This window comes from Bombina bombina, chromosome 11, assembly GCF_027579735.1.
Source record: "Bombina bombina isolate aBomBom1 chromosome 11, aBomBom1.pri, whole genome shotgun sequence".
Classification (NCBI taxonomy): Eukaryota; Metazoa; Chordata; class Amphibia; order Anura; family Bombinatoridae; genus Bombina; species Bombina bombina.
In genome coordinates, this window is record NC_069509.1 from 17,876,349 (window position 1) to 17,902,002 (window position 25,654).

At 40.1% G+C, this 25,654-nt stretch overlaps 1 protein-coding gene across 2 annotated transcripts in view; it reads right to left on the minus strand.

Annotated features, from left to right (window-relative positions):
* The window catches only part of LOC128642089 (interferon-induced very large GTPase 1), a 290,478-nt gene that overhangs the window by 226,503 nt on the left and 38,321 nt on the right, over positions 1 to 25,654 (minus strand). For both annotated transcript variants that reach the window (XM_053694747.1, XM_053694746.1), the window contains exon 2: positions 2,988 to 3,316. In XM_053694747.1, the coding sequence (XP_053550722.1) occupies positions 2,988 to 3,316 (329 nt within the window). The remainder of the gene's footprint in view (positions 1 to 2,987; positions 3,317 to 25,654) is intronic.

Sequence of the window (25,654 nt, forward strand, 5' to 3'; positions counted from 1 at the left end):
AAAAATTCGAATTTAGATTGTAATAGTATTTCTAATGCTTTTTCTTTAAATGTAATATTCGAATTATGCAATATGTGTATTCGAATTCGAAAAATTCGAATTTAGATTGTAATAGTATTTCTAATGCTTTTTCTTTAAATGTAATATTCGAATTATGCAATATTCGAATTCGAAAAATTCGAATTTAGATTGTAATAGTATTTCTAATGCTTTTTCTTTAAATGTAATATTCGAATTATGCAATATGTGTATTCGAATTCGAAAAATTCGAATTTAGATTGTAATAGTATTTCTAATGCTTTTTCTTTAAATGTAATATTCGAATTATGCAATATTCGAATTCGAAAAATTCGAATTTAGATTGTAATAGTATTTCTAATGCTTTTTCTTTAAATGTAATATTCGAATTATGCAATACGTGTATTCGAATTCGAAAAATTCGAATTTAGATTGTAATAGTATTTTTAATGCTTTTTCTTTAAATGTAATATTCGAATTATGCAATATTTGAATTCGAAAAATTCGAATTTAGATTGTAATAGTATTTCTAATGCTTTTTCTTTAAATGTAATATTCGAATTATGCAATACGTGTATTCGAATTCGAAAAATTCGAATTTAGATTGTAATAGTATTTCTAATGCTTTTAAATGTAATATTCGAATTATGCAATATTCGAATTCGAAAAATTCGAATTTATATTCGAATTCGAAAAATTCGAATTTATATTCGAATTCGAAAAATTCGAATTTCGAATGTAGACATTTGATATAATTATAAACATTCGAATTCGAAAGTGACATTCGAAAACTGTAAATAACATTCGATTTTCGAATTTTTAAGAATATTCGTTCTTATCGACATTCGAATTTAGAATTCGAATTTCGGTAATAACATTCGTTCTACATTCGAAATTCGAAAATTTGCACATTCGCCCATCCCTAATACAGGGTAATCACAGAGGTAAAAAGTATATTAATATAACTGAGATAAGGAGCAGTCTGCAGAGGCTTAGATACAGGGTAATCACAGAGGTAAAAAGTATATTAATATAACTGAGATAAGGAGCAGTCGGCAGAGGCTTAGATACAAGGTAATCACAGAGGTAAAAAGTATATTAATATAACTGAGATAAGGAGCAGTCGGCAGAGGCTTAGATACAAGGTAATCACAGAAGTAAAAGTATATTAATATAACTGAGATAAGGAGCAGTCGGCAGAGGCTTAGATACAAGGTAATCACAGAAGTAAAAGTATATTAATATAACTGAGATAAGGAGCAGTCTGCAGAGGTTTAGATACAAGGTAATCACAGAGATAAAAAGTGTATTAATATAACTGAGATAAGGGGCAGTCTGCAGAGGTTTAGATACAAGGTAATCACAGAGATAAAAAGTATATTAATATAACCGTATTGGTTAATGGGTAATAAAGGGATTATCTATTTATTTACATGATAACAATTTTCAAGTAGACTGTTTAATTCTTTTAAATTCCTTACACTACAAATCTCACAACCATTACTGTCCGATATCTCATATGAATACATCAGAACCTATACAGATAGTGATTGTGTAGTGAAGGTTTACTAAGTAACCATAAAGCCACAAAGAATTCAGTAAAATTTACGGATTCCCACAATTCTGTGTCTATGCAGCTAAATCTCTCCCAGCAATCAAAATATAGCGGCTGGTTCTACATCAGCAGCATACATTACATTATCATTGTTACATTATCGTTTTAGTGATGTCCCTCACTACCATTTTATCCCAAAAATGAAAGATTTGGTTAAAGGGACATAATACTCATATGCTAAATCACTTGAAACTGATGCAGTATAACTATAAAAAGCTGACAGGAAAACATCACCTGAGCTTCTCTATGTAAAAAAGGAAGATATTTTACCTCACAATTTCCTCAGCTCAGCAGAGTAAGTGTTGTGTAAAAAGTTATACTCAGCTGCTCCCAGCTGCAGGTAAAAATAAAAAGAAATGAAGAAATGAACAGCAGCCAATCAGCATCAGCAGTGCTGAGGTCATGAACTCTTACTGTGATCTCATGAGATTTGACTTAACTCTCATGAGATTTCATAGTAAGCTTCCTTTACCTGATTGGTGAAATAATATGAGAGTGCACGATGCTAGTCCCTTCAGATGTCCCGGGACAAACACACTAATATGCTGCTTAGAAATCCTTTACAATGGGAGGTGGCTACTGAGGAACTTTTGAGGTAAAATATCTTTCTTTTTTACATAGAGATGTTCAGGAGATATTTTCTAGTCAGCTTTTTACAGCTATGCTGCATCACTTTCAAGTGTTTAAACATTTGGGTATTATGGCCCTTTAAACACTCATTATCCATCTTAAAGATAAATAATGCAAAGGGAATTGTTCCACAACATTGGTAACCCCCATTAAGACTGTCCCTTTAAAGGCCAGTAAAGTCAGAATGAACTGTTAATATTTAAGTAGGGCATGTCATGTTAAACAACTTCCATTTTACTTCTATTATCAATTTGCTTAGTTCTCTTGGTATCCTTTATTAAAGAGTAATCCTAGGTGAGCTCAGGAGCATGCACGTGTCCTTAGCCATATGACAGCAGCATTTGTAAAAATGTTTATAGCAATGTTATACAAAAATGGCAGCTCTGTTTGCAGCTATGTATAACATTGCTATAAACATTGTTTATGACTAGAGACACGTGCACGCTCCTGAGCTCAACTAGGGTTACTCTTTAACAAAGAACACCAAGAGAACTAAGCAAAAATGATAATAGAAGTACATTATAAAGTTGTTTAAAAATGTCATGTTCTCTCCAGTCTATTTAAGTTTAATTTTGACCTTACTGTCCCTTTATTTATTCATGTGTTTACAAATATTTCTATTTACAGGTTTTGAGAAATATTTATAGCTAAGATATTCAATCAGCGTTTTATTATTAGAAATACACCAAAGCTTTAGTGTAAAAGATATAAAGCAGTTTCCTACCTCTACTTTGTGACAGGTAGAGAAGTTCGTCATTGTACAGCGCTGCATCTATATCGGTGATATTGAGACCACCGTGATGTACAGTGTGATAGAGAATCACTACACAGCATTTTTTGACTTCTTGCTTCCATTCAATAAAGTTCCTGTTGCTGATATAGACAAATCTCACTTCTGACACCAGACCAGAGAAACATGCAGAATTCAGCAGGTCTATCAGCCATTTTAGTTTTTCTTCTGCGCACCTGGATGTGATTCCCACAATTAATCTTGTGTCCCTGGGTGGTAAAACTAAGTCTTTAGTCCTGCTAGACTGTTCTGAGAACGAGAAACTATGGAAAAAAAGAGATAAATCAAACATAATATTTAGCTTTGCTAGATAATACAATAAATGCTAATACCTATACTTCTACTGTAAAACATAATATAGGTAAGGATTATTTATTAGTAGATGCTATTATCTCTGTGTGTTTATACCACAAGCCTCTAACAAAAATTATCTTCTTCCCTAGAGAGCAAAATCAGTGACCTACAGAAGGTTTAGGTTTTCAAAATCCCAAATGCAAATCTACTTAAAATAGATCAAACAGGGAGAGCTTATTAATACATTTACCTGCTATAAAAGGCATCTGCCTAGGTAACCAGTACCAAACTGAATAATGGTAACCAGTCTGCTGTCAGACTGCCCTCTTCAAAACAGACAGCTACTAATACAGGGCTAGATTACAAGTGGAGCACTCATTTATTGCACACCCGTAAATAGGCAAATTTGCTGTATATGGACACCCGAAGAATAACTGGTTATTGCTGGCTGGTTATTGGTATCAGAAGCTCACGGTAGCAATTAGAGCTCACAAAATTACCAAAGATCAGATCTCTGGTTAATTTTCAAAATGTGACAGCAAACAATGTCCAGCACAATGTGAATCTATTGTGGTGCAAATCTGTCTGAGGTTCTACACCAAAAAAGTATACAAATATGCAAGTTCCCAAAGACAGCAGCACTCACCAAACTTATTCAAAAGTTCACATGTTTATTGGAATCTCCCAATGGTACAAAGATCAAGATAACATTTCGGGCCTGTTGTATTCAGGTAACACTGAATACAACCTATGGTGCCTTGTGTAGGCATGTGCAAAAATAAGCCACGCCCCCTTTAACCCTATAAAGGCCTGGCTCAGTGAACAAAATATATACAATGAGTTTTAAAATTGTTTGCAAGGTTACTTTATCATAACAAACATTTGCACAACATTTGCGAAATATACAGACCTACACTGTTATGAATTCAATAGGAAAAAAGGTGTGAAAGATCTCAAATTATTTTACAAATTATTTTACAATAATACAATTTCACAGAAATATAGACAAATCAAGTTCTTTGTTCAATCCTGTTGGAAACATTCGCCTAGATTTAGAGTTCTGCGTTAGCCGTCAACCCCAAGGCAGAACATACAGTGATGTGAGATGTCATCGCAGAAAATGCAGCATGTCTGCAGAAAGAACAGGACACATGCAGGAACTGTTAGCGCTTGAACTTTGTAGTGCTGCTTCACATTAGACAGTTCTCTTCAAACAGAGCTGTGCTCTGGATGCACTGTGTCAATGTTCCTTAACATAGTGCATCCAGGGCAAAGTGCTGTTTGAAGTCAACAGTCAAATATGCAGTAGCGCTGCAAAGCAGCAGCACATTGCTTGTTGACTGGCTCTCAGAGATTTCCCAGTCTGGAAAGCTGTTTATTCTGAATGTAAAAGCACTGCATCTTTTTATTACTACATTTCTATGTTAGAACAAGAGAAAAGAAAACAGATTTATTAAAGACATTTTAAAATTTCTTTTTTTTTTTGTATGCAGCTAATTTGCAATGTCATTTTCAACTACTGCACTATATTATAAAACATACAAAATTGCTTTATTCTTCAGTTAACCAACACATTGCAATTGAACTGGTGCCTTAGTGTACCTGTCTAATTTAAAATGGAATTTTATTTAAAAATGACCTGCAGAAAGTTTTTCACTAAAAAAATCTCATTGCAGAAAGTAAAGAAAAGTTCTGCCACCGGGGCCGTCAAAAGCAGCGTTAAGGGGTCCTAACGCTGCTTTTTACCGCCCACTGGTATTTAGAGTCAGGTAGGTACAGGTGTACCGCCAATTGCGTATCCTATCTTTTTAATGGGATTTGCCTAATGCTGGTATTACGAGTCTTGGAAGAAGTGAGCGGTACACCATCTACCGACAAGACTCCTACCGCCTAAGAAAAGTCAGTAGTTAAGAGCTTTATGGTCTAACCCGGAACATAAAGCTCTTAACTACAGTGCTCTAAAGTACACTAACACCCATAAACTACATATGTACCCCTAAACCGAGGCACCCCCACATCGCCGCCACTATAATACAAATTTTTAACCCCTAATCTGCCGACCGCACATCGCCGCCACCTACATTATACCTATGAACCCCTAATCTGCTGCCCCAAACATCGCCGACACCTATATTTTATTTATTAAACTCTAATCTGCCCCTCCCAACGCCGCCGCCACCTAACTACAAGTATTAACCCCTAATCTGCTGACCCGACCTCGCCGCCACTATAATAAATGTATTAACCCCTAAACCGCTGCACTCCCGCCTCGCAAACACTAGAGTAAATTGTATTAACCCCTAATCTGCCCTCCCTAACATTGCCGCCACCTACCTACAATTATTAACCCCTAATCTGCCGCCCCAATGTCGCCGATACTATAATAAAGTTATTAACCCCTAAACCTAAGTCTAACCCTAACCCTAACACCCCCTAAGTTAAATATAATTTAAATACAACAAAATAAATTTACTCTAATTAAATAAATTAATCCTATTTAAAACTAAATAGTTACCTATAAAATAAACCCTAATATAGCTACAATATAACTCATAGTTACATTGTAGCTATTTTAGGATTTATATTTATTTTACAGGCAACTTTGTATTTATTTTAACTAGGTACAATAGCTATTAAATAGTTAATAACTATTTAATAGCTACCTAGTTAAAATAAGTACAAAATTACCTGTAAAATAAATCCTAACCTAAGTTACAAATACACCTAACACTACACTATCATTAAATTAATTAAATAAATTAATTACAAGTACCTACAATTAAATACAATTAAATAAACTAAACTAAAGTACAAAAACCCCCCACTAAATTACAGAAAATAAAACAATATTACAAGAAGTTTAAACTAATTACACCTAATCTAAGCCCCCTAATAAAATAAAAAAGCCCCCCAAAATAATAAAAGTCCCTACCCTATTCTGAATTACAAAAGTAATCAGCTCTTTTACCTGGAAAAGAAAATACAATACCCCCCCAACATTACAACCCACCACCCACATACCCCTATTCTAACCCACCCAAACCCCCCTTAAAAAACCCCATCCGGTAGAAGTCCTCCCCTTAAAAAACCCCATCCGGTAGAAGAGGTCCTCCATCCGGGCAATGTCTTCCTCCAAGCGGCAAAGAAGAGGTCCTCCATCCGGGGCGATGTCTTCTTCCAAGCGGCATCTTCTATCTTCTGTCTTCCAGATCCATCTTCATCCCGCCGACACGGAACATCCTCCTTCCCCGACGGACTAACGACGAATGAAGGTTCCTTTAAATGACGTCATCCAAGATGGCGTCCCTCGAATTCCGATTGGCTGATAGGATTCTATCAGCCAATCGGAATTAAGGTAGGAAAAATCTGATTGGCTGATTCAATCGGCCAATCAGATTGAAGTTCAATCTGATTAACTGATCCAATCAGCCAATCAGATTGAGCTCGCATTCTATTGGCTGATCGGATTTTTCCTACCTTAATTCCGATTGGTTGATAGAATCCTATCAGCCAATCGGAATGCGAGGGACCCCATCTTGGATGACATCATTTAAAGGAACCTTCATTCGTCGTTAGTCCGTCTGGGAAGGAGGATGTTCCGCATCGGCGGAATGAAGATGGATCCGGAAGACAGAAGATAGAAGATGCCGCTTGGAAGAAGACATCGCCCGGATGGAGGACATCTTCTTTGCCGCTTGGAGGAAGACATCGCCCGGATGGAGGACCTCTTCTTTGCCGCTTGGATCAAGACTTCGCCGAGATGGAGGACCACATCGCCCGGATTGGATGAAGACTTCGGCTCGGCTGAGTGAAGATGACTCAAGGTAGGGAGATCTTCAGGGGGTTAGTGATAGGTTTTTTTTAAGGGGGGTTTGGGTGGGTTAGAATAGGGGTATGTGGGTGGTGGGTTGTAATGTTGGGGGGGTATTGTATTTTCTTTTCCAGGTAAAAGAGCTGATTACTTTGGGGCAATGCCCCGCAAAAAGCCCTTTTAAGGGCTGGTAAAAGAGCTGATTACCTTTGTAATTTAGAATAGGGTAGGGACTTTTATTATTTTGGGGGGCTTTTTTATTTTATTAAGGGGCTTAGATTAGGTGTAATTAGTTTAAACTTCTTGTAATATTTTTTTATTTTCTGTAATTTAGTGTTTGTTTTTTTTGTACTTTAGTTTAGTTTATTTAATTGTATTTAATTGTAGGTACTTGTAGGTAATTTATTTAATTAATTTAATGATAGTGTAGTGTTAGGTTTAATTGTAAGTTAGGTTAGGATTTATTTTACAGGTAATTTTGTATTTCTTTTATCTAGGTAGTTATTAAATAGTTAATAACTATTTAATTACTATTGTACCTAGTTAAAATAAATACAAAGTTGCCTGTAAAATAAAAATAAATCCTAAAATAGCTACAATATAATTATTAGTTATATTGTAGCTATCTTAGGGTTTATTTTACAGGTAAGTATTTAGTTTTAAATAGGATTAATTTATTTAATTAGAGTATATTTATTTTGTTGTATTTAAATTATATTTAATTTAGGGGGGTGTTAGGGTTAGACTTAAGTTTAGGGGTTAATAACTTTATTATAGTAGCGGCGAAGTTGGGGGCGGCAGATTAGGGGTTAATAATTGTAGGTAGGTGGCGGCGATGTTAGGGAGGGCAGATTAGGGGTTAATACAATTAATTCTAGTGTTTGCGAGGCGGGAGTGCGATGGTTTAGGGGTTAATACATTTATTATAGTGGTGGCGAGGTCCGGTCGGCAGATTAAGGGTTAATACTTGTAGTTAGGTTGCGGCGACGTTGGGGGGGGGGGCAGATTAGGGGTTAATAAATATAATATAGGTGTCGGTGATGTTAGGGGCAGCAGATTAGGGGTTCATAGGGATAATGTAGGTGGCGGCAGTGTCCGGAGCGGAAGATTAGGGGTTAATAGTATAATGCAGGTGTCAGCGATAGCAGGGTCGGCAGATTAAGGGTTAATGAGTGTAAGGTTAGGGGTGTTTAGACTCGGGGTTCATGTTAGAGTGCTAGGTGTAGACTTAGAAAGTGTTTCCCCATAGGAAACAATGGGGCTGCGTTAGGAGCTTAACGCTGCTTTTTTGCAGGTGTTAGGTTTTTTTTCAGCCCAAACTGCCCCATTGTTTCCTATGGGGAATCGTGCACGAGCACGTTTTGCCAGCTTACCGCTACCGTAAACAAAGCTGGTATTGAGGGTTGAAGTGGCGCTAAATTCGGCTTAACGCTGACTTTTCGGAGCCTAACGCAGCCATTCAGAAAACACTAAATACCAGCGTTGTTTAAAGGGAGCGGTAAGAAAAAAAGGAGCATTAGAGCCGCGGGTTTTTACCGACAAAACTCTAAATCTAGGTGATTGTTTAGAAATCCAAAAGGGATCGCTTTATCGCAATCATGATTTATGCTAGAATGATTACCACATTCTCAAAAACATTCAAGAAACATTCAAGAAGCAAAAAAGTGTCACAAAACACTTAAAAAATACATTACAAAGGACAGTTACAATCATAATAACACCATCTAATAAAAATTATTCAAATAAAATGTTACACACAAAAGTCATAAAGGCTCAGGTGTTATAAAAACAAAGGCTGAAAAGGACTTTTACATTTAGATACATACATAAACATGTCTAAAGATGTATATGTATGTGTGTGTATATGTACATACATATTTATATGCGTGTAAATATATATATATATATATATATATATATTTATATACACACAGACATATATAAACACATAAATATATATGTATACATATATAGACATATATTGAAGTGTATTGGAGCCCTTTGCAGTAAAGTAGATGAAAACATGTAAAACCATATTTATGCAATATTCATATTTAGTAAAGTGTTATACTGTGTATTTACTTATATATTTCACATTTCAATTTTCTGCACATAACAGAATATGTTCTATGTATTTATAAATATATAATCCAATAAAAAAAAAAAAAAAAAATAATATAGATATATATTTTGTAATAGAACATATTCCTGTATGTGAAGAACATTGTAATGTAAAATATTCATATTTTGTGTCGGATTAGCGCACACACAATATTCTACGTTTGTTTTTTTGTGCTCATCGGGTTAGGGCACAAGTGAAAACAGTTAACTTTCATTTCATAATATGAGCTCAACCAGACGAGCGCAAGAAGGTGAACTTCTAGCGCAGTTAACGCTCAAGCGGGAGCGTTAATTAGAGCTCCACTTGTAATCTGGCCCTTTTCAAAAAACTATTTAAAAAAAAGTAAAATGCATTCCTCTGCTTCTAATAAATCTGGAGTTTTATCAGGCAGAATAACATGAGTGTATTGTGAAACACTTATATAAAACACCCAGTTATATCACAAAATTGCAAAATGACAAGGTGAATATTTAAAAAGTTATCATCATCATAAACAGTGGTAAATAAATATTTGAAAAATACAATCTTTAACAATTGAGTTTAAGTCAATGTAAAATAATCATGTTCATGTATTTGAATTCATTTTGCAATTTGACAGTTTTATTTTGACATCACCAGTGATAGCATAAATTATGCTTACCAGATAATTTCCTTTCCATCTGTATAAGGAGAGTCCACGGCTTCATTCCTTACTTGTGGGAATACAGAACCTGGCCACCAGGAGGCGGCAAAGACACCCCAGCCAAAGGCTTAAATACCTCCCCCACTCCCCTCATCCCCCAGTCATTCTGCCGAGGGAACAAGGAACAGTAGGAGAAATATCATTGTATAAAAGGTGCCAGAAGAATAACAAAAATGTAGGTCCGCGCAACAGAGAAAATGTGCGGGGGCCGTGGACTCTCTTCATACAGAAGGAAAGGAAATTATCTGGTAAGCATAATTTATGTTTTCCATCTTAATATGAGGAGTCCACGGCTTCATTCCTTACTTGTGGGAAAAATATACCCAAGCTCTAGAGGACACTGAATGAAAACGGGAGGGTAAAAGAGAGGCGGAGCCTATTCTGAGGGCACCACAGCCTGCAAAACCTTTCTCTCAAATGCTGCTTCAGCCGAAGCAAAAATTTCAGATTTATAAAACTTTAAAAGAGTATGTAAGGAGGACCAGGTAGCCACCCTACAAATCTGCTCCATAGAGGCCTCATTCTTGAAGGCCCAAGAAGGAGCCACAGCTCTAATTGAATGAGCCGTAATCCTCTGAGGAGGCTTATGTTCCGCTGTTTCATATGCTAAGTGGATAATGCTCCTAAACCAAAAAGATAGGGAAGTGGAAGAAGCCTTCTGCCATCTGCGCTTCCCAGAATAGACAACAAACAATGCTGAAGTCTGTCTAAAATCCTTCGTAGCCTGAAGATAGAATTTCAAAGCCCGAACCACATCCAAATTATGAAGTAATCGTTCCTTTGAAGAAGAAGGATTAGGACACAAGGAAGGAACCACGATCTCCTGATTGATGTTGCGATCAGACACAACCTTAGGGAGAAAACTCAACCCAATGCGAAGAACAGCCTTATCAGCATGAAGAACTAGGTAAGGAGGCTCACATTGCAAGGCCGCCATCTCAGAGACTCTGGGTGCTGAAGCAATAGCCAATAGAAAAAGAACCATCCAAGACAGTAACTGTAATAACACACATAGAGCCGAAATTGGTCCCTTAAGGAACTAGCAGCAAGTCCCTTCTCCAAACCGTCTTGGATAAAGGAAAGAATCCTGTATACCCTGACCTTATGCCAGGGGAATCCAAAAAAATTAGTTCCTCCACACCTTATGGTAGATACGGCGGGTGCCCGGCTTTCTCTCAGAAAAACCTCTCTTGGCTAGGTCTAAGTGTTCAATATCCACATAGTCAGCCTCAGAGAATCTAGATTTTGATGAACAAAGGGACCCTGTTCCAGCAGATACCTGCAACAGGGTAACCTCCATGGAGGAGATGATGACATCCCCACCAGGTCCACAAACCACACCCTTCACGTCCACGATGGAGCAATTAGAATAGTCGAAGCTTGCTCCTGTTTGATGTGGGCCACTACCTGAGGTAGAAGTGGCAATGGTGGAAAAATAAAAACTAGGTTGAACCCCCAGGGCACTGCTAAGGCATCTATCAGCTCTGCCTAGGGATCCCTGGACCATGACCTGTATCTGGGTAGCTTGGTATTGAGTCTGGATGCCATGAGATCTATCTCCAGCCTCCCCCATCTGCTCCAAATCTCCGCAAACACCTTGGGATGGAGAGACCATTCCCCCGGATGAAACGATTGACTACTGAGAAAGTCCACTTCTGTGATATTCCTTTAAGGATTGTCCCCTCCCATCTCATTATTCCCTCTTTATTAGGCTGCAGCTAACAACAGACAGTGCCTGAATATTGAAGCACACTGTTACGTTGGTTGTCTGTTTCAATTGTATTACCAATCAGGTCTTACTACTTCTGAGTACTCACGAGAACTCTCCTATCTGTTCCTCTACGTTCTCTTACTACTAGATTCTAGATTCATCCGCCTCCGGATCTTCTTCCTCAGCGTTCCGGAAACTAAGCCGCACACACAGCTTTCTTACCGCTGTCGGCGGTCACCGCTCAGGTCTCCTCTCTACCGGATCCTTGTTGGGTATTGTATATATGCAAACTGGGAAGTACTTACCTTGACTTGTATTGTATAATCCTCATATTGCTGCACAAGTTGTAATAGACTATATTCAGTACCGGAACTCATTCCGATCTCTGTCTTGCCTTATGTGGATGTACTATTGCTGGTTCTGCATACAGATTCATTCTCTGCATAAATATATTCATTATTATTAGGAATTCTCAATATACCTGCATAGTTTGTGTGTTGGACTGTTTGGAACTGTATATATTTTAGGATGTCTGTGTGTGTGCGTGAAGACAGGAACTACCTAAACTAATTCAGACTCATCATTGTCATTACTTACTGCTTACTGACCTGATTAAGTTTTACCTGCTCTTTATTTTGAACAACTCTAAACTTTGTTCACTATAGATTTCAAAAGTAACTGTCTCACTGTGTCTATTCAGGTAATTCAAACCTCTATTACCTGCTTAGTACATTAAAGAGCAACACCTCCCTTAATTTCACTAAGGGAGATTGTATATTTCTTAAACCCTTTTCACAGAAGTATAAAAGATACTACAACTTCCCAGTTGTCCACACCAGGAATGTGGATCGTTGACAGCGAGCAGTTGTGGGTCTCTGCCCATTCCAGAATCCGAGATACTTCCCTTATGGCTAGGGAGCTTCTCATTCCCCCCCTGATGGTTGATGTAAGCCACCGAGATAATGTTGTCAGATTGGAATCTGATAAACTGGGATGAACCCAGAAGAGGCCAAGCCCTTAGAGCATTGAAGATCGCTCGAAGTTTCAGAATGTTGATCGGGAGGAACGATTCCTCTCGAGTCCACCACCCTGTGCCTTCTTGGCACCCCAAACAGCTCCCCATCCTGATAGACTTGCATCCGTAGTCACAATCTCCCAGGATGGTCTCAAGAAGGATGTCCCCTGGAACAAGCGATCTGGACAGAGCCACCAAGAGAGCGATTCTCTCGATCGGCTGTCCAGAGAAATCTGTTGGGATAGATCTAAGTGATCGCCGTTCCATTGCCTCAGCATGCATAGCTGCAGAGGTCTGAGATGGAACCTTGCAAATGGAATGATATCTATGCTGGACACCATGAGCCTAATCACCTCCATACACCGGGCCACAGATAGCTTTAAGGAGGTCTGGAGGACAAATAAACTGGAAGTAATTTTGCAATGTCTCTGGTCTAAGAAAAATCTTCATGGATACAGAATCTATTATCATGCCCAGGAATTCCACTCTGGTACTGGGAACCAGAGAACTATTTCCTAAGTTTATCTTCCATCCATGAGATTGAAGAAGAAGAGCCCTCGAATGGTCTTCTGCCAGCTGGCAGGATGGAGCTTGGAGCAAAATGTCGTCCAAATAAGGTGCTACTGCCATACCTCTAGATCTCGCCACCATGAGCAGAGCCCCCAAAAACTTAGTAAAGACTCTTGGAGCCATAGCCAGACCAAAGGGAAGAGCTACAAACTGGAAGTGCTGATCCAGAAAAGCAAATCTTAAGAACTTGAAGTGATCCTTGTGAATTGGAACATGAAGGTAAGCTTGAACGATGGCACCGACAGAAACTTGTTTAAGCACTTTAGGTCTAGAATCGGGCAAAACGTACCCTCCTTCTTTGGGACCAAAAAAAGGTTTAAGTAGTATCCCAGACCTTTCTCTGCTAGAGGTACTGGTACAATGACTCCTAGGGAGGAGAGATCTCTCACGCACCCTAGAAAGGCATCTCATTTTTCTGGTCTTGAAGACAGGTTTGATAAGAGAAATCTGCGCCTGGGTGGATGAGATTTGAAACCTATCCTGTAACCCTGGGCAATGACCTCCAGAACACAAAAAGGGTCTTGCATGTCTCCCATCCAAGCCTCAACAAAGAGAGATAGTCTGCCCCAAACACGATCCAGTGACGAATCAGGGGCCCCCCTTCATGCCAATTTTGTCTCAGCGGGCTTCTTGTTTTGCTTGGATTTGTTCCAAGATTGAGAAGGTTTCTAACTTCCCTTGAAATTATCAGGCTTTGCGGAGATCTGCTGGTGTTGGGACTTATCCGAACTAAAGAGGCAAAAATTAGGACCCTACCCTTTAGCTTTATTCTTCTTATCCTGCGGTAAAAAGGCACCTTTGCCCTCAGTGACCGTGGATATGATAGAGTCCAGTCCTGTATCAAAAAAAAACCTTCCCCTTAAATGGGAGGGAAAGTAATCTAGATTTTAAAGTCATGTCAGCAGACCAAGACTTCAACCATAGAGCCCTACGGGCTAGAACAGAAAAGCCTGATGTCTTGGCATTCAAGCGTATAATCTGCATATTTGCATCACAAATAAATGAATTAGTTACCCTCAGGGCCTTAATTCTTTCCTGGATTTCATTGAGATGATTTTCCACCTCAATCATCTCTGACAGAGAGTCACACCAATAGGTAGCGGCTCCAGCCACCACAGCAACCGCTGTTGCTGGCTGAAATAAAAATCCCGTATGCTGAAACATCTTTCTTAACAGAGTTTCTAGCTTCTTATCCATGGGCTCCTTAAACGATGAACTATCCTCAAGTGGGATAGTGGTGAGCTTAGCAAGCATGGAGATAGCTTCATCCATCTTAGGGACAGACCCCCACAACTCTAATTGGGAGTCAGGAACCGGGAACAATTTCTTAAAAGAAGAAGAAGGGGAAAAAGAGGATCCAAGTCTTTCCCATTCATTGTTAATAATATTTGCTATATTTATGGGAACTGGGAAAGTTTGTGGCACCACCCAGTCCTCATAAACCTTATCAAGCTTAGGAATGGAAGGTTCCTCGGGTAACTTAGGTACCGGAACCTCTAACGTAGCCAACACTTCCTTTAACAGAAAGTGTTAGTGCTCTATCCTAAATCTAAAGTCTGGTTCCTCCGCAGCCGGAGGCTTAGAGGCCGCCGATTCCAACCCAGAAAGAGCCTCCTCTGAAGTATCAGAGGTGTCTTCATCAGTGGATAATCTAGTATCAGATAAATCCAACAAGTTGGTAGATGACCCCTGGGAAGGATAGCAGTATTTAACGTTTTACTTGCGCTTATCAGGGCAAGGTAAAGCACTAAAGGCCACAGACACTGCCGTTTGCAACTGTTCAGAAACCTCTGGCGGTAAGAGGGCCCCTCCCGAAGGAGGATTAGTAGTGCAATAGGGGGGGCTGCATGTGTAATAGGAGATGATTGCAGGGAATGCACATCACGGGACGGAGACCCCTCAGAGGTGGACGACTCAGTAATACTAAACATCTTGTTCTTTTTGGATATAACTACTTTATCAAGGCACGTGGAACATAATTGAGCAGGCGGATATACCGTAGCCTCCTCACAATAAAAACAGTTATTAGATTTGGGAAAAGAGGGAGTACCCTCTAACGCATCAGAAACCTCCATAGATTGTGCTTTTACAATGGACTACAGATAAAATAAATGGCACCTTTATACCCCCAATGGCCGGGGCACTCACCACCTCCTATGACCCAGGCCCCACAGAGAAAAAAAAGAGATTTTTAAAATGATAATACAGAGAAATATTAAAGTAACAACCTATTGGGTAATCAACACAATTATATTTCTATATTTTCTAATTAAAATACCATAACATATGATCTATTTTTTATTAAAGTAAGGTTTATATGATTATTTGATTAAATATATTTATTTAAAAAGTATCTTAATTTTGATCAAAACATTTCCATAGAATAATAAAATACTAAAATAATCTATGAAAAAATATTTTTCAAATATTACATAGGATTTGCCTGAAAATAGATTTAATTGCAAATGTAACATTATTACTGTAATAAATGTATTGCATTTTTATTCAATTAAAGGACCATCAAACAAAGGCTGAAACCAAGATCAATGTATATACAGAAAGAAACGTAAAAAAATGTTTATTTAAATAAACTTAACATTCATAATATAGGGCTAGATTACAAGTGGAGCATTAATTTATTGAACACCCATAAATGGGCAAATTCGCCAATTTACGGGCACGCGATAAATAACCAGCCATTACAAGTAGCTTGTTATTGCTACCGCAAACTCAAGGTAGCAATTAGCACTCAGAAAATTAACCAGAGGTCAGAGGTTAATTTTTAAAAAGTGACCCAATTACACCTAAAATAAAATAAAATAATGTGGCGCATTTTCTAAATCAATAAATATTAGCATCATTAAAAAAAATGTAAACTGCATGAAGCAGTTTTTAGGGGTTAAAAGTGGCGGGTGTGGGGGCGTTAGAAAAAACGGCACTGAAAAGTTCCTTTACATTGCGGTCTATGGGGACTGTGTGTTTCCTATGAATATATATGATTATAAACATATATATTTATGTTTTAATATGTGTATCTATATTCATATACATATAGATTTATCTTTTCTGCCGTCGTTGTGAGACTTATCCCCTTCGATGCACCAATTCTTATGCCATGTCGTAAGCAAGCTCTTGTAAGCACAATGCTTTAATGCAATGCGAACGCAAGGTCATGTTCGCATTGCACCTAACTAGCTTTCGCAGAAGCAATATTTTGCACTCAACTTCTAGAAGTAAACACGTAGAAAAAGGGTGCCTCCTAGTGCAGGTAAACAAAATGACAATGATGGTAGCCCAATGATAAAAAGGTACTCACACTTTGAGAAACACCCAACAGTACCAATATTGCCTACTGGGCTAATATAGTGGCCCAGTTCACTAATCTTCCAGCACACTGATCATCCAGCAAAAGGGTCCTCTGTGTCCCCAAACGGTAGATGATTCCAAATAAAAAAAATCCAAAGATGCTCAAGTAATTTGCATTAAAAACAAGTAATACAAAGTAAGAACATAAATTAAAACCAGTGACACTTAATTGCAACGGGGTTCTCAGCGTCTACTGCTCCGTTTCCTCAGGCATAAAGTGCTTACAGAACTAGGAGTCTTATTTAAACCCATAGTGACCAATCAGAACAGAGTTCACTCCTAAATAAACAGGTGTGATCAAATTAGCAATTACCACAATGACCGTTATAAAATGGAACCTTAAATATCGCATTTCTAATTTCACAGCATAATCTAAGTACATATATAATATAGTTAAAAAATAGCTAATTGAACCAGATATCCTATATACAACACAATATGCGTCGTATAAAGCAAACGTGTTACCTGTATAATAACCCCCCATTATAGATATGCAGCTCTCAAAATAAATCTGTTGTAATGAAACAAAATAATTTCACAAAGTGGAGAAAAAGTATCTAACTAAACTAAAAAGTTATAGGTCTATCGATACAAAGTAACTGCTCAAACCGATGTTTACATCCATTCTAAGATGACGTGAGGGCCCCTCCCACAGGTATACCGTGAATAACATAGTATCACGTATGTGGGTGTGGCCCAAAGGACCAATCGTGTCTCACTCAAACTATGGATACGACCTGTAGGTCTATAATACTCAAAGGAATTAGAATGTAAATTATGATGGGTGTTGAGCATTGAGGGTCAAATTATAAAATAAGTGATCGTGGTTAAATATAATACAATCTAGTTCTAAACTAAAGCTAAGCTAATACATGTTAAAGAGCCTAAAGCCCACTATTAATTGCAGTGTTATAAAAAGTCTATTGTGACGATAGTATCACATGTGTGGGTACATCTGGAAGGACCAATCATGTCTGCCTTCAGCTATAGCTGTAACCTGTAGGTGGATGTTACATACAAATAAAAGGGGAACGTGTTTGCATTGCAGATCGAGTGATACTGTGAGTGATTGTTGTTTGATTAAATATAATCTGATTAAATGGAACTTGTATATAACAAAGTGCATACAATTTAATAAAATGTATGTCTACAAAAAACTGATATAAATAAATATAAGGGGTGTATCCTATTATAATATATATAAAAAAGATATGTATATTCCTGTGAATCAAGCCTATCCCTCCATGAGAACGATGAATGTTTTCTTAAAGGCTAATACAAAAAATAATGATAAGTGCAGTGTATACTATAAGAGATAGTATGTGCAGTGTGAAATGATGATAAAAATATATATCATTGCCTATACTACATACTACAAATAGTGAAAATAATGTTAGAAAAAAATGAAAAACATACTAATAAAAAGTGTAGTGCTATAATTTAGAAGGCACCAGTATCGATAACTGCATTATGGCCATCAGGGTATAGTGACCCAAATCTATAGATCCAGTAAGTGTCGCGTTGGCAGAGTCTTGACATTCTATTTTTATGATTGTTGGGTAAAATGACTTCTAAAGTTGTAATTTTCATGTGACATTGTTTGGTGCCATGTATGTGGGTATGGTGTCTTGAGGTGCTATATTTATTGGAACCCCTTTAAAGATGTTCTGACCATCTCCGGCATACCTTCCTACATGTACGTCCTATATACTGTAGGCAACAAATACAGGAAATGCAGTACACAACATATGTTGAATCACAGGTGATTCTTTGAGACAAATGGAATGTCTCACCTGTACAGTGTTATTCCGTCAGTAATAAACTCCCACATGTGGCACCGACTGTGTTTGCATTTATAGGTACCTATCTTTAGTTTGTTATTTTTGGTTTTTGGTTCACCGTAGGTAGTTTTTTTGTAGTTGAGACCTCATTTGCACATAACCACTTTGCTGGGAGATAATCTATCTTAATGTCGGTGCTCTCCTAAAAGTGCAAGTGGGATACTTATCTGGTATTTGTTTGAATAAAGGGTCTCTTAAAAATAAGCTCCAATGTTTGGACACAATCTTTTTGATTTTTCTATTCTATTCTATTGGGTACTTGTAAAGTGCAAACTAATCACCCGTGAGGGTCTCAAGGCGCTATGGGAGGGGGGGAGAGGGGGGCTAAGGGAAGACGATTCAGTCGAAGAGCCAGGTCTTGAGGTCCTTCCTGAAGTTTGTAAGGGAGGTGGATTGTCAGAGGTGCAGCAGGAGGAAGTTCCATGACCTTGCTGCCATATAGGAGAAGGATTTTCCTCCAGCTGTTATTTTCTTGATACAGGGGATGACTGTGAGTGCTTGGTCGGCAGAGCGGAGTTGCCTGGAGGGGGTGTAGAAATTGACATGGTGGTTGATGTATTCAGGACCGATGTTGTGAAGGGCCTTGAATGCATGGGTTGGGAGCTTGAAGGTGATTCTCTTGTTGACGGGGAGCCAGTGTAGGTTCCTTAGGTGTTCGGTAATGTGGTTTTGTCAAGGGATGTCGAAGATGAGTCTGGCCGAGGTGTTCTGGATGCGTTGGAGTCATTTCTGGAGCTTGATGGTGGACCGGCGTAGAGTGCATTGCCGTAGTCCAGTCGACTACTGACGAGGGCGTGGGTGACAGATTTTCTAGTTTCAGTGGGGATCCACTTGAAGATTTTTTGCAGTAGGTGGAGTATGTGAAAACAAGTCAAAGAGACGGCATTGACTTGGTGGTCCATGGAAAGTGATGAGTCGAGGATGATGCCTAGATTTCGTGCGTTGTGTGCTGGAGTTGGAGGGTGTCCAAGGGCTGTGGGCCACCAGGAGTCATCCCATGAAGATTTGGTGGGTCCGAGGAGGAGGATTTCGGTCTTGTCAGTGTTGAGTTTGAGACGGTTGTTGTTCATCCAGATGGCGATTGCTGTAAGTCCTTCGTGGACATTTTTCTTGGCGGTGGCGGGGTCTCGGGTGAGTGAGATGATTTACTTGGTGTCGTCGGCGTAGGAGACGATGTTGAGGTTGTGTTGTCAGAGGATGGCGGCGAGGGGGGTGATGTAGATGTTGAAGAGGGTGGGGCTAAGAGAAGAGCCTTGGGGTATGCTGCAGCTGATTGCTGTGGGATTGGAGGAGAAGGGTGGGAGTCTGACTTTCTGGGTTCTGCCTCTGAGGAAGGAGGTGATCCATTCCAGGTCCTTATTTCAGATGCCAGCATCATGTAGACGAGTGAGGAGGGTGCTGTGGGCTACAGTGTCGAATGCGGCTGAGAGGTCTAGAAGGATGAGGGCGGCAGTCTCTCCTTGGTCGAGCAGGGCAAGGATGTCATCTGTGGCGGCGAGGAGGGCGGTCTCGGTGCTGTGATTGCTCCTGAAACTGAATTGGTAGGGGTCCAAGATGTGGTTGGTCTTGATGTGGTCAACAAGTTGTGCATTGATGGCCTTCTGGATTACTTTGGCTGGAAAGAGAGTAGAGCGATGCGGTGGTAGTTTTTAGGATCTATGGGGTCAACTGTGGGTTTCTTCAGCAGGGGTTTCAGCTCTGCATGCTTCCAGTCTTCTGGCAAGGTGCCAGTTTTGATGGAGCAGTTTATGGTGAGGCAGAGTTTGTGGGCGAGGGTAAAACCCGCTTTGTTGAATATGTGGTGCGGGCATGGGTCTGAGGGTGCTCCGGAGTGGATAGATTTCATGATTCTGAGTGTGTCCTCCGTAATGAGGGGGATCCAGGTAGTCCGTAGATGGTGGCGGGTGGTGGGTTTGGGTGAGGGGTTTTGGGTGAGGTAGCGGTGGGTAGGTCGGCGGTGAGTGGTGAGTTCTGGAGCTCGAGGCTGTCGTAGATGTTGATGATCTTGCGGTGGAAGTAGGTAGCGATGTTGTTGCAGAGGTCCTGGGAGGGTGGGATGTCGTTAGTATCACTGTTGGGTTTGGAGAATTCCTTGATGACTGTGAACAGCTCCTTGCTGTTGTGGGTTTTGGCGTTTATTCTGTCTAGGATAGCGGTTTTCTTTGTGGTTTTGATGAGGTGGTGGTGGGAGGTGACGGCTTCTTTGTAGGCGGATTTGTCCGAGGGGGACTTGCTGGATCTCCATGTTCTCTCTAATCGTCTGCAGTGGCGTTTGGAGTCCTGGAGGGTGGGTGTGAACCAGCTGGCCTTGTTGGTGGGCTGGCAGCTGGACGGTTTCTTGAGGGGGGCGAGGGTATTTGTGCAGTCTGTGATCCAGCGATGTAGGTGGCGGGCGGAGGAGTTGGCGTCAGTGGAGGTCACTGGGGGGAACTTGATCAGGGTGGAGTGCAGTTGTTCTTGGGTGATGTTGTTCCAGTTTCTGTGGGGCGGGTGGTGATGCCGGAGGTGCGTGGTGGGTTTGTTGAAGGAGAAGCGTATACAGTGATGGTCAGTCCAGTGGAGTTCGGTTATGTGGTTGACTGAGATGTGGTTGCCTGCGGAGAAGATCGGGTCGAGGGTGTGTCCGGCTATGTGGGTTGGGGCATTTACCAGTTGCTTCAGTCCAATGGTTCCAAAGTTTTCAGGAGGTTGGTGGTGTTGTGGTCATTGGGGTTGTCTAGATGGAAGTTGAGGTCGCTGAGTAGGATGTAGTCCTTTGAGGCGAGGGTGTGGGGTGCAAGGTGGTCGGTGATGGAGTCACAGAAGGCGGGATGCGGTCCTGGAGGTCTTAGATGAGGGTGCCACGGAGGGTGGTGTTGTGGTTAACCTTGATTTTGAAGTGTAGATGTTCCCAGTCTGGTGAGTGATCATCGGAGGTGGTTGTGACTTGGATGGAGTGTTTGTGGATGATGTCGATGCCTCCTCCAGGTCGGTTGCTGCGGTCTTTGTGGGAGATTTTATAGCCATCGGGGATGGCGATGGCGATGTCCGGCGCTGATGTGGGGTTGAGCCAACGTCTAGGGAGGTGGAGTCGAGCAGGTTCCAGATTTCGATGGTGTGCTTGTGTATGGAGCAGGTGTTGAGGAGGATGCAGTATTGTACCTAGTTCTATGCTTAGTATTGTACCTAGTTGTGAAAGAAGTGGTTTCTAATGAAGTAACTGTTTTTGTGAAAAGGTCTTCTCTATTAAGACCTGCAGAATGCCCTCTTATTTCAATTCATTTGACAGGCTTGCACTTTAGCCAATCAGTGCTCACTCCTCTGTAAATTCACGTGTGTGAGCTCAATGTTATCTATGTGAAACACATTAACTAATGCCCTCTAGTAGTGGAAAACTGTCAAAATGCTTTCAGATTAGAGACGGCCTTCAAAGCCTAAGAAATTAGCATATGAACCTCCTAGGTTTAGCTTTCAACTAAGAATACCAAAAGAACAAAGCAAAATTAGTGATAAAAGTAAATTGGAAAGTTGTTTAAAATTACATGCCCTATTTGAATCATGAAAGTTTTTTTTGGACTTGACTGTCCCTTTACAATAAGTGCAAGATTGAGACCCCATGTTAAAGATACATCAAGGAAATCACTCAACTTGTAATCTAGCCCATATGTGTTTATATGCCTGTAAATACATATATACACATATAATATGTACACATATATAGACGCATTGCGCTTTGCTTGTAATACGTACATTTGTGTCTGCTGGTATTACTGAGTGGAGCGCAACTATCATGCTCGCAAAAGCGCAATTTTGCGCTCCATTCATAATCTGACCCTTTATATTACAATGTCAAGATGTATTATTCCCCTTACACACCAGCAAATTTAATGAGCTGTAATTACTGTAAAATGGAAGATATATATTTTTAATAAAGAGTGTTGTGGGTGAAAAATGGCTAAGAGCTGTTGCAAATAAATACATACAATAATTTAAATTTGTATAATCAGCCTGAAAAGGAAAAACGGTACAGACCCTTCTACCAAAATGTTAAACAAATATTCAAAAGAAAAGAATCTAGATAATTCAAATACAATTATCGCAAAAAAAGACAGGGAATTCAGAACTCTTTTGAAAAGAATTTAGAAACAAGCTCATATATAAAAGAAAATTGTTTTAAGAGAAAAAAAAATTATTAATTTAGCGAAACTCACAGTTAGATATGTTGAGGCATTAAATATTGCCATTGTCCTATCATACAGTCTACAATCAACATCTATTCCTAAAACCATAATGACCGGTCACGTGTACACAGCAATCAGCTGAGACTCTGCACGACACAAAGATAACAATGATCAATGGAGAAATAATTTCCAAACCAACTACACCCCAGCTGCACTCAGAACCCCCCAGTTAATACAGGGAGGTGTAGCCTCGGCAGTGAAGAAAGTGGATCTAATTTGTCTGGTGTTGTATACCTCAGACACTGATCAGCAGACAGCAATACAAAACATGTGCTATCACTTTAAATCATGAAGACAGGTGCAGACAGATATGCATCACATGACTGAATAAAAAGAAAAGGTACAGTTTGTAAGTTAGTGACAGTGTCCAAACCACACAAGCACTGTGCAAAAGTTCCATAAGTGGCCATCCAATCTAAAGTGCTGCGGCAATAGCAAGGACAAAGTTGCTACTGCTCTAAGCTCAAAGTGTTGAATATATTTATCTAGTAACAAACATATTCTTAAAGGCATTATTCAACACTTTAGTCTTTCATTTCAAAATGATTTACATATACACACCTTGTTTACCAGGGCCGGACATATTAAGGCAAAGCAGCCCACTCCCCCCACACATGTTTTTTTGTTTAACCGTATAACAAACAAGCACTATAGCCCATGCACGGGTATTTAAAATAAGAAAAAGAAAGTGAATAGCAGGCAAGGCATGGCTGCCCAAGCAGTCTTCACTGTCCTACACACACAGACACCTGCTGGCTGCCACTATTAACTTAAAGGGACATGAAACACAACATGTGTATTAAATGATTCACCTGCCTCTGTAAGTCACAGCACATACCCATATCAGACTACATCAGACACCTGCCTCTGTAAGTCACAGCACATACCCATATCAGACTACATCAGACACCTGCCTCTGTAAGTCACAGCACATACCCATATCACACTACATCAGACACCTGCCTCTGTAAGTCACAGCACATACCCATATCAGACTACATCAGACTCCTGCCTCTGTAAGTCACAGCACATACCCATATCAGACTACATCAGACACCTGCCTCTGTAAGTCACAGCACATACCCATATCAGACTACATCAGACACCTGCCTCTGTAAGTCACAGCACATACCCATATCAGACTACATCAGACTCCTGCCTCTGTAAGTCACAGCACATACCCATATCAGACTACATCAGACACCTGCCTCTGTAAGTCACAGCACATACCCATATCAGACTACATCAGACACCTGCCTCTGTAAGTCACAGCACATACCCATATCAGACTACATCAGACACCTGCCTCTGTAAGTCACAGCACATACCCATATCTGACTACATCAGACACCTGCCTCTGTAAGTCACAGCACATACCCATATCTGACTACATCAGACACCAGCCTCTATAAGTCACAGCACATACCCATATCAGACTACATCAGACACCTGCCTCTGTAAGTCACAGCACATACCCATATCAGACTACATCAGACACCTGCCTCTGTAAGTCACAGCACATACCCATATCAGACTACATCAGACACCTGCCTCTGTAAGTCACAGCACATACCCATATCAGACTACATCAGACTCCTGCCTCTGTAAGTCACAGCACATACCCATATCAGACTACATCAGACACCTGCCTCTGTAAGTCACAGCACATACCCATATCAGACTACATCAGACACCTGCCTCTGTAAGTCACAGCACATACCCATATCAGACTACATCAGACACCTGCCTCTGTAAGTCACAGCACATACCCATATCAGACTACATCAGACACCTGCCTCTGTAAGTCACAGCACATACCCATATCAGACTACATCAGACACCTGCCTCTGTAAGTCACAGCACATACCCATATCAGACTACATCAGACTCCTGCCTCTGTAAGTCACAGCACATACCCATATCAGACTACATCAGACACCTGCCTCTGTAAGTCACAGCACATACCCATATCAGACTACATCAGACACCTGCCTCTGTAAGTCACAGCACATACCCATATCAGACTACATCAGACACCTGCCTCTGTAAGTCACAGCACATACCCATATCTGACTACATCAGACACCTGCCTCTGTAAGTCACAGCACATACCCATATCTGACTACATCAGACACCAGCCTCTATAAGTCACAGCACATACCCATATCAGACTACATCAGACACCTGCCTCTGTAAGTCACAGCACATACCCATATCAGACTACATCAGACACCTGCCTCTGTAAGTCACAGCACATACCCATATCAGACTACATCAGACACCTGCCTCTGTAAGTCACAGCACATACCCATATCAGACTACATCAGACTCCTGCCTCTGTAAGTCACAGCACATACCCATATCAGACTACATCAGACACCTGCCTCTGTAAGTCACAGCACATACCCATATCAGACTACATCAGACACCTGCCTCTGTAAGTCACAGCACATACCCATATCAGACTACATCAGACACCTGCCTCTGTAAGTCACAGCACATACCCATATCAGACTACATCAGACACCTGCCTCTGTAAGTCACAGCACATACCCATATCAGACTACATCAGACACCTGCCTCTGTAAGTCACAGCACATACCCATATCAGACTACATCAGACACCAGCCTCTGTAAGTCACAGCACATACCCATATCAGACTACATCAGACACCTGCCTCTGTAAGTCACAGCACATACCCATATCAGACTACATCAGACATCTGCCTCTGTAAGTCACAGCACATACCCATATCAGACTACATCAGACACCTGCCTCTGTAAGTCACAGCACATACCCATATCAGACTACATCAGACACCTGCCTCTGTAAGTCACAGCACATACCCATATCAGACTACATCAGACATCTGCCTCTGTAAGTCACAGCACATACCCATATCAGACTACATCAGACACCTGCCTCTGTAAGCCATCGCACATACCCATATCAGACTACATCAGACACC